Source organism: Natator depressus, chromosome 10 (genome assembly GCF_965152275.1).
Source record: "Natator depressus isolate rNatDep1 chromosome 10, rNatDep2.hap1, whole genome shotgun sequence".
Classification (NCBI taxonomy): domain Eukaryota; kingdom Metazoa; phylum Chordata; order Testudines; family Cheloniidae; genus Natator; species Natator depressus.
In genome coordinates, this window is record NC_134243.1 from 8,237,374 (window position 1) to 8,248,029 (window position 10,656).

General features: G+C 49.7%; 1 protein-coding gene across 1 annotated transcript; it reads left to right on the forward strand.

Annotated features, from left to right (window-relative positions):
* Positions 1-214: 214 nt before the first annotated feature.
* On the forward strand, positions 215-7,124 carry TNFRSF13B (TNF receptor superfamily member 13B). Its single transcript, XM_074964565.1, has 4 exons — positions 215-353; positions 1,696-1,812; positions 2,511-2,729; positions 6,805-7,124. The coding sequence occupies exons 1-4, from the start codon at positions 215-217 to the stop codon at positions 7,077-7,079; spliced, it is 750 nt and encodes a 249-aa protein (XP_074820666.1). The 3' UTR covers positions 7,080-7,124.
* The last annotated feature ends 3,532 nt before the right edge of the window (positions 7,125-10,656 follow it).

Consider the following 10,656-nt stretch of genomic DNA (forward strand, 5'->3'; position numbering starts at 1 on the left):
TTTGTCCAGTCTTGCAGCCTTGACAAACGCCTGGCTGGCGGCTCAGGGTACGCAAGGGACGGGCACATGTTCATCCCTAAGGCCCGTGCAGGAGAATATGTCCACTCTCAAGCACGCTCCGTGCTAATTAACCAGGTGGCTCCTCTCCAGCCCTCAAGGCTGCCAGGTTTGGGGTGTCTCCAGATCTCCCCCCATCCCCTTCTGTTTTGCAGACATGCTTTCAATGTGCCCAAGGTGGAAGGCCATGACCAACTGCACAGAGCAGCAGTACTGGGACAATCTCCTGTGTCAATGCATCTCCTGCAGAGTTGCATGTAATCGGCCTATTGTGGAGAGATGCACTACCTTCTGCGGTGAGCGCCTAGGGAGCTGGCTGGCTGGCCGGCCATGCACGCATACTGGGCACAAGTGGCTGGTGCTGCACCACGTTTGGCGTGTGGGTGCATTTGTCTTCAGAAGTTTGTATTATCCCACTGGGCTGCAACAGAGAAGTGATTTGGCTGAAGGAATTTACCAGAGCGACACTGCAAGGGGCTGGGTGTAAAGGCTTTTGGATAACACAGAGGAACTCAGCCCCCACCCCTTGGGGCCAGTGCCTTCCCACTGTAGGAAACAGGGAGGCTGGGGGCTAATCCCTGGTATGAAGCAGGGCAGTTCGGAAGGAGCAGCTAGCAACGGGGGTGATAGTGAAGTCCAGCTTCTAACTGGCACTTGGAAAAAACTCAGTCAAAGCTCTGCATTGGCTTCAACGGTGTAGTTGTCATACAAGGATCTGAAGCCAGAATGGTTGGGGAAATGCAACCCTCTCTTCCCCGCCCCCATGGCATGGCTGGCTCAGCCACTCTTCCTTGTGGCCAGTCCCAGCATGCACCAGGAGCCAGTTTGTAGGAGCTCTGCTCCTTCTCCCACAGCTCCAGCTGATTCCCCTTCTCAGGGCCAGTTCATTGCAGACCCCCGCAGCTGCTCACCCCTCCTCTGTGCAGGGAAGAGGCTCTCTCTGTGAGATCTGCATCTTAAAACTAGAATGATAATCAGCAGCCCACAGGTTCCAGTGAGGGGGAAGGGGGCCCTGAGCTCACCAGCACCTGCATCTGGATGGGCCACCCCCAGGGCAGATTTCCCATTCTGCACCAGGTGATAGCACCTGGTTATTAACTAAACAGTGACGTCGCACACAGGGGGCTCTCCTCAGCACCTCCCATTCTCTGCCTGTGGCACAGAAGAGTTTATGCTGCTGAGGACTGTAATACTTAGGTCTAATTCTGGTGTGGGGTTTAGTGTGTAGGTGTTGGAGGGGATTGGTGCCCTCTGATATATAGGATGATGTGGTAGACCCTTCTGGCCTTAAACTCTAGGACTCTAAAAACAAAACCTTTGGAAGACTTTTCTTCTGCCTTCAGGTTTTTAATCTCTGAGGTCATCCTGGGCTCACAGTTTCAGGCTGTTCTCTGCCCCACGAGGCCTAGGCCTTTACTTTATTAGATATTCCTGTCTTCCCATGCTCGGGCTTTAAGAAAACCACCAAATATTGCAAGACTCCTGACAAAACTGGCAGCACTGGGCCTGCTCTGATAACAAGGCTACCCCGGCCCCTGTAAGCAGGCCACAGGGCATAGATCTAGACTCTCCCACAGCAGTAGCTCCTCTCGTGACATATTGAGCAGGATGTTTTTCTCTCTCCCCTCCACTCTCCAGCATCAATGGAATGCAGCAAGCAAGCTGGCTTCTACTACGACGAGCTCTTGAGAAGATGCATCAACTGCTCGGGCATCTGTGGGCAGCACCCAAGCCAGTGTGTCCAGTTTTGTGAGAGTAAGGCTGCAGGATGCACCTGACAAAGAGCCCTGGCAAATGCTCTCAGGGAGGGTGGGATCCATGCTCATGCAAGCTTTGCTTTGGGGACATTCAAATCTGAATTGGGGACATTCAAATCTGAGGGCCAAGGTAGGAGGACGTGGAGGTGCAACTTCTCTCCCTTGCTCTGGGCAGGTATCAGCTAACCCCAAGCCCTCTCAGGAGCCTTTGATTAGACTGTGTTAGCTTCGCTAGGAAGGTGGGGAAGGAAATACCGGGGCATGCTCTTCCCCCAGCCCATGCTATCTGCCCTTGGCTCTCCATCTCCTGCCAAGAAGTGTTTCCCCTTCTTCCTTTGTATGTTTCTTTGATTTGCACTATTGTTTGCTGGATCTATCATGCCGTGGTGCTTCTCACATCGCTGTGCTGCCTTGGGGTGGGGAACTTCTCCATATTCTTGAGACTTGCAGGCCGGGGGGGGAGGGGAGGTGAAGGGGAGGGAGGAAGAACCTTGCCAAGGTGCTTACGTAGATAGGGGGTGAAGCTGAACAGGACAAGGCCTGCTCCACTTGCCCCATGGGAGGGGACACCCCTGCAGATAAGGGGATGCTTCCAAGGCAGGTAAAGGTCTTCTTCTGACTGCTGTATCCCCAGGGCAATGAACCCCTTCGTGCCCTGCACTGGACAACATGAATGTGGTTGTGTTTGACTTTCAGATAAACTAGTAACTACCTCATCCCAAATGGCTGCTCTGGAGCAGAAGCTAGGCAGCGATCAGGACCAATGGTTGGTTGTCTACCTGCTGCTGGCGCTCTGCCTTTGCACCGTGATCTTCTCTTTGCTGGTGGGCTGGACCCACTTCAAAAGGAGGGGAGCGGAGGTCTCCTGCCAGCCCACCCCTGGGACCTGCCACAAGAGAGAGGATTCCTCAAAAGGTAAGTACCAGCTGCTGGAGAAAAGAGGTTATGGGATAAAGAGTCAAAGGGGGAGATCATGAATGGCTAGAGGCACCCACTACCACACCTGAGCTGGGAGATAGATCCAGACAGCAAAGAACATGCTGTCGCAGTCTCTCTGGCTGGGAAGAGGACAGTGTTCCACACCTGCTACAGACCAGGGGAATGGTTATAGGACAAACTGGTGCTCTCTGCCTGCTACCCCATGCCCCAAAGGGAGGAAAGACGTGACTGAGCTCTTGGTCACGTACCCTAGAGGAAAGGAGCAGGAGGGTACCCAGGGAAGAGCACTGTCCTTCCTAGGGCACAGCCCTGAGTTCTTGTGCCTATCTCAGTACATCACACAGTTGCAAACCAGGCAGGCCACTGAAGGGTGTGTGCTGCTTCTCAGGAGCAGAAAATGTTTCTGGGCATGGGTAGGTCCTGAGAGCCTAATGCTGAGTTCTCTCACCCATCCCCTAAGTGCATCTCTTCGTGAGCCTCTGAAAAGATTTTGTTCACAGAGGGAAAGGCCAGAAGGGACCATTCTGATCATCTAGTCTGACGTGCTGAGCACAAGCCAGAGAATTGCACCCAGAACTACGTTCACGAATGTTCACTGGCAGAGCAGGCCAATGGATTAGTCGTGAACCCAAGAGCCTAGAGATCAGGGAAGATGGTCGTGTGGTTAAAGTAATGGACCGAGACCAGCAACTGTCTCTCAATTCATGACTCTGCCGCAGAGTTCCTATGTGAATTTAGGCAAGTCCCAGTCTCAGGGCCCTAGAGCCCTACCTGTAAAACTTACCCACCTCAGACTGGCTGTTATACAGATACATTTATTAATGGCTGTGAGGTGCTCAGACACTACAGCTCTGCGGGCCACGTCTGTATAGAGATCTAGGCCTAAACCTGGTTCTGCCATTGGCTTGGTGCATGATCTTAGCCAAGATGCAGACTTTCTGCATCTCCGTTCTTGCTATACCCACCTTGGTAAAAGCTTTGAGATCTTGGGCGTTTAATCCAAGCTACTCTCTGGAGCCCTTTGAATGTTTATTAAAGAGGTCATTAGCACAGGACATGATCCCGTCACCAGCGTTCAGCTACCAAAGTGCAACCACAGGTAAAGAGAAGACTCTTCAGAATGGGAACAAGGTGGTTTGTGGCACCCCTTGGACAGCTGCCACAGAAATGCTTGTCAGCTGAACCATGTGAGCCAAGCCCATCACTGTTTCAGGCTCCCCAGGCCTGCAGCTGCCGTACAATCCTTACGCAATCCTCTTGTTCCACAGCAGCTCGCTGCTTGCAGCTATATTTTAAATTGTACAACAGCAGGCATGAAAGCAAGAATTGGCATCTAAAGCTTAGCCTGCTGTCTAGGAATAATCAAGCTAATACAGTGCTTTGCTCTTCTAAAGCACCATGCATCTGACGATCTCAAAGCACTTCATGAACATTAATTAATTAAATATCATTTATCTGAGGTTCATTTTACAGCTGGAGAAACAAGATCCAGAGAGCTTTAAGTCCATGGCAGAGGTGGGACTAGAACCCCCAACTGCCAGGCTGTGCTGTGCATTGCCATTCAAAGGAGCAGAGCTGTGTAGCCACTGACTAGCAGTCTTGGGCTCTCCCTCCTCAGGCTGGCAAGGGCTAGGAGGCAGCTGGTGAAATTCCAGGAAGGAGAGGTAGTAAAGAATAAGTGTCTCTAATTAATCAGCCAGCCAATCAAGGAACAGGACTGACCTTTAATAACGATCACAGGTCTGTGTGCCTTTGGTCAGGGCAGCAATTTGGCTGTCCTGGGGCTAATTTAACAGTGGCTTCCCACTTGCTCATTAAGGGCTGGCTGGACCAGCCACTCCACAGGCTGAATTCTCAGGGACTTCAAAGGCAGATCCAGGCCCAGGGCAGCTGCAGTCTCAGGCCCTAAAGACTTGCATGTAGCTTTGGCTGAGCAGTGAGCCAGCTTGTTTACAGGCCGGTGGGCCCTTGCTTTGAAAAACAGGTCCCTGACCTGGGGAGTAAGCAGCTGAATGAGAGAGAGCCACCCCTGAGGGCAAGGAAAGGAAAAGAGAATTGAAAACAGTTCTCCTCCGGTACCAGATTGATGGTAATTTAGGATCCATGCTAGCATGGAACTCAGGAGACCCAGTTCCATTCCCTGCTGTGCCACAGACTTCTTGTGTGACCTTGGGCCAGTCACTTAGGCCCAGATTTTTTAAAGCTATTTAGGTATTGTGCTCAGCAACAGCCAATGGGATTTAGACCTCTCAGTGCCTAAATTCCTTTTTAAAATGAGATTTAGGCTCTTAAATCAGCTAGGTGTTGCGACAATGAGTGCTGACCTTTACAGATCTGGGCCCTAACTCCAACTGATTGCAATGTGAGTTAGGTGTCTAAATACCTTAGATCAGGAGTTCTCAAACTTCTTTGCACCGTGACCCCCTTCTGACAACAGAACTACACAACCTCAGGAGGGGGGACTGAAGTCGGAGCCCACTTGAGCCCTGCTGCCCCAGGCAGGGGGGCCAAAGCCCGAATCCCACTTCCCCGGGCGGGGGAGGGGGGGGGAGCGGGGGAAGAGGGAAAGGGGGGAAAGCCTGAGCCCCACTTCCCCATGTGTGTGTGTGTGTGTGTGTGGGGGGGGGGTGCAAAGTTGAAGCCCAAGGGCTTCAGCCCCAGGCAGGTGGCCTGTAACGTGAGTCCCACCGCCCAGGGCTGAAGCCCTCAGGCTTTGGCACCAGGAGGTGGGGCTCAGACTTCAGCTTTGGGCCCAGGCCCCAGCAAGTCTAGGCCAGCCCTGGCGACCCCATTAAAATGGAGTCACGACACACTTTGGTGTCCTGACCCATCGTTTGAAAACCACTGCCTTAAGACAATCTGGGCCCTGTTCTCTCTGTGCCTCAGTTGCCCATCTGTACAATGGGGATAACAGCTCTGCCCTGCCTCACAGGGGTGTTGTGAGGATACATTCCTTAAAAAGACTCTGATGTCCTCAGATGCACTAGTGATGGGGGCCAGAGAAGAACCTATGATTGATGGTCTCTCCCTTCCATCTCGTCAATATGGAAAATCAGACAAACATGCAACATAATGGGTCACCTTTACAGTCACTTTTCAGTGCAGAAACGTAACTTAAAAAACTGTTCCTATCAGCATTTGTCTGAGGACACTGTGGCACCGGGGATTGATTTTAAAGGGCCTCCCTCAGGTTGGAAATGATTTATTGTGTTTTCAGAACAACTCCTCTTATTCCCCTTTGGCCTAAGAAGATCCTAGATGACGAAAACGGAATGCTCTACCCGTCTCATTTTTAGACTTCTTTTAGCTGTGGGGCGGTTTTTTGTGTTTCACTCCATTTGGACAGTGGACGTAGAGGCCAGTCACTTGCACTTTTGGGATCTAGTCCGGTTTCTCACAACGCTGCAGTTTTCAAGCTGCACACTCAGCAGCGGGAATGGCCAATCAAAGGGCAGTACAACTGTTTTTTTTTTTTTTTGTAAGTCTCAAAGTTATTTCTATCCATAGTAGGATTGTAATAATCCCCATCACCACTGCCACCCACCTGTATTTGGGGACTATACTACTTGATTCAGCCCCCTCAGCAGAGAGCTGGCTTTCCTTGAGTTCTACATCTCTACACAAAGTCAAGGTGCTGGGGTTAGACCTATGCAGCTACACAGCCCTTAGTTTGTTCAAAGGCAACAGGACACATACCATGCAACAGGCTTTGGCTCAGGCAGGGCAGGAATGGATGTCCTCTCCAGTCCTAAGACGAGCTTGTAATTCTCCCATCCATTGGTGTTCTATAGAGCATCACATGGCACTGGCTCTCCTTGCTCTTAGCTGTTAAATCTCACTTAAAGAAGTCAATAGTACGTGGCCTTTTCCTAATACTGCTCTTCCACCTCAGCAGTTGCTGTAGTCACAGGGCTGTTGTGTGGTCACGAAGGAGGTGGTTCTCCATCCAGGATCACACATGGATGGGGAGGAAGACATAAGCCAGCGTCCTACAAGATGTGGCACCTGCCCCATGGGAACCTTCGCTCTAATACAGGTTGTGTCTTTACAGATCACTTAGTGGAAGTGGGGAGCGTTGGAGGCGGATCCACTGGGAGCAGACTACCAGAGCCTGTGGAAACCTGTGGCTTCTGCTTCCCTGAACAAGGGCCTGCCATGCAGGAGACCAAACCATGTCACAGCTCCTTCTATCATCCTGGAGCAAGGGCTACTGCCTTGCAGGCTGGGATATCCAGCACAGGAAGTGCTGGGGCTATCCCTGCCCCTGAGGATGGCCATTTCAAAATCATATGCTCTCCATCACAAGAGAAGACACCGATGACATGAACTCATTGAGCAATGTGGTGATCAAGGAGAGAGGTAACACTCCCTGCACTCAGAATAAAGCTGCTTGCATTTGATCCTTGCTGTCCATCTTCAGTAAAACACAACTGTACCTTGCCTGCCAGTCACGATAGAAGCTACGTTCACACCATGGAAACAAGACTGTGGACAGTCACTATTTTCCTCTACTATGGAAATAAAATTCTCATGATTGTTATGCACTCACCATAAAGTCTCTTGCATCCTTTCCAATGTAGCATCACACACATCCTCTAACCTGACCTCTCCAGGTTCTTCTAAGACTCTAGCATCAGTGGAACCAAAAATTAAATCAGGCCTTTTCATGCTGGCACCTGCATCGCTGTTACTGGCTTTGTAAATGGGTTTGATGCACAACCTGGGACCCGGCACTGCAGAGTGCAAGTCTCCTCTTTGGAGGACTCTGCCTGTAAACCAAGCAATTCTCAAGCAACAGTGAGTCAGTGACATGTATTTTATAGAGGTGACAGATGCAGAGAAATTGGATCCACTGCAGCTAGTCAGTGCTAGCCCTAATCCACCAGAGCACCAATAGTAAGTTCTTCATCCCCATATTTCATAAACCCCAGAGATATTGTGGATCTTGACACTTCACTCTCAGATTCACAGAAATGTAGGACTGGAAGGGACCTCAAGAGGTCCTCTGCTCCATCTCACCACTGAAGCAGGAACCAAGTAGATGTACGCCATCCCTGTCAGGAATTTGTCTAAACTATTCTTATAAGCCTCCAATGGTGGGGATCCTACAACCTCCCTTGGTAACTTATTCCAGTGCTTAACTAGCCTTAGAGAGTTAGAAAGCTTTTCCTAATATCTAACCTAAATCTTCCTGACTGCAAACTAAGCTGATTACTTCTTGTCCTACCCTTCAGTGGACGTGGAGAACAATTGATCACTGTCCTCTTTCTAAACAACCTTTTACATATCTGAAGAGGTTACCATGCTCCCCTACCCCAGCCTTCTCTTCTCTAAACATGCCCCGTTCTTTCAATCATCCTTCTGGGTTTCAGCCAGGAAACCCACCTTCTCCCAAAATTCTTTTCCTAATGATTAAAACAAACAGGGATTTTAAAGAGCTATTTTAAAAATTGTTTTAAATGTCTTGGACAAATGTCTTCTAGTTACAGATAACATTTGGCCTTAATTCTCTTCCTGCTGCCTACCATGAATCATAGAATCTCAGGGTTGGAAGAGACCTCAGGAGGTCATCTAGTCCAACTCCAGCTCAAAGCAGGACCAATCCCCAATTTTTGCCCCAGATCCCTCAATGGCCCCCTCAAAGACTGAACTCACAACCCTGGGTTTAGCAGGCCAATGCTCAAACCACTGAGCTATCCCTCCCTGCAAACTGAGCTCAGATCCAAGCTTCAGTAGCAGCCACTGCTGGCTAAGGAAGATGAAACAATACTAGCCTTGCGATGGATTAGATGTGCTGCCTGGCTGGCCCCTGCTGCCTTGAGAAGTCACCAATGGCTACGTGTTATGGTGACAATAGGAATTTTTCAACTTCCACAAAAGATTCCTTGAAGCAGAGAAAGTTCCGCAAGGAGTTTGGGGTGAGCCAGATTGCCCCTTGCATTTCTGAGCTGCTAAAAATGGGCCCCTCGGGTGGGTGGGGAGGTGACTGGCTCTGACTGGTCCATGACACTGCACAAGTGGCAGCTAGGACAGGCACTAAAACCAGTTCTGACTAAAATCACCAGATTTGCACATCTGGGAGCCAGAGACTCCAAAATGCCTCAACCCATTTTGTAAAAGTGTATTTTAGATATACCTAAAATCAGTCACTTCTGAAAAGCCAGGGCCCCTATACTTTAAAAAAATCCCTCACGTTGACTAATGATGAGTTTTAAGCTATGTGAAGTTTTGCTTTGATGAGGAATCATAGAATCATAGAATATCAGGGTTGGAAGGGACCTCAGGAGGTCATCTAGTCCAACCCCCTGCTCAAAGCAGGACCAATCCCCAATCAAATCATCCCAGCCAGGGCTTTGTCAAGCCTGACCTTAAAAACTTCCAAGGAAGGAGATTCTACCACCTCCCTAGGTAACGCATTCCAGTGTTTCACCACCCTCCTAGTGAAAAAAGTTTTTCCTAATATCCAACCTAAACCTCCCCCACTGCAACTTGAGAACATTACTCCTTGTCCTGTCCTCTTCCACCACTGAGAATAGTCTAGAACCATCCTCTCCGGAACCACCTTTCAGGTAGTTGAAAGCAGCTATCAAATCCCCCCTCATTCTTCTCTTCTGCAGACTAAACAATCCCAGTTCCCTCAGCCTCTCCTCATAAGTCATGTGTTCCAGACCCCTAATCATTTTTGTTGCCCTTCGCTGGACTCTCTCCAATTTAACCACGTCCTTCTTGTAGTGTGGGGCCCAAAACTGGACACAGTACTCCAGATGAGGCCTCACCAATATGGAATAGACACAGGAGTCACGTGCCTTGAAGAAATCAGGTTTTCTGAGCTGCTGCTGGGGTCCTACAGAGAGGAACCAGCCAGACTCCAGCCGGGAAGAGGACCTGGAGAAGTAGGGATTGCTGCGCTTGGGGATGGGGTTGTGGTAAAATCAGGCCCAGCAGGTCCACCCTCCCACCAGAACTTTGCAAACTTCCCCCATTCTGGGGGAATGAAGATCGAGGTGGTGCCCCCCCATGTGACCTTGGGGGGAATATGCTAAGAGGAGCCAGGCAGAAACTCCGGCTAGTAGGGGAAGAAGCAGCCAAAGCAGGGACCTTTCGCGATTCAGAGTGTTTTGTAGAGTTTTGACTGGACTTTCTGTGCCCTCTGCTGATCAGCTGTTTCCTCTAACCCCCAGCCTCTACGCCTCAGTTTCACTTCACACTTGCCCCTCCTACCCTTTTCTCCCCTGCCCCGTCCCCCTCACTGTCCTTCCCCTTCCTTTCCCTTTAGCTGGTCCCCTCCTTACTCCTCCCCCCAAAATAAATACAGATAAATGGTGGCACCAACGTGCCATTTGCTGCCATCACACTGTTCACTCTGCTTGAGCATTCTATCGCACCAGTGACTGTTCCTACTCTGTCTGTACAGGGCCTGCACACTAAAACCCCATCCTGGACTGGTTCTTAGCGCTACCATTAAACACAACAGAATGAGGGAAAACATAAAAAAGGAAAGAAAGCTAAGGAGATTTGAGAAATCCAACTGGTCATGAGACTGTATGCATAGTTTTAAGCAACTAAAGGAAAACGCTAGTGATTGGTTAGAATAGACCCAAGGATCACTTCTTTTGACATACAAAGCATTTCTAAAAATTATTTTGAAAACCTTCCCCATTTGAGTGGCTCCACTACTGAATGGGGCTCTTGTCTCTGTGGGGGCTACCATTTCAAAGACCCAGCAGCGAATAGACATGTCTAGTAGCACCTTAAGTCACAAAGAGGAGAAAATTCAGGACCCAACAGAAACCAATTAAAAATTGTTTTAAGGTGAGTACTGTAACTACACACAGTTTGGTTTGAATTAACTGTTTCTATTTGGTCATGAATGTCCACTGTCTTAATCTGCCTTATGAGGTTC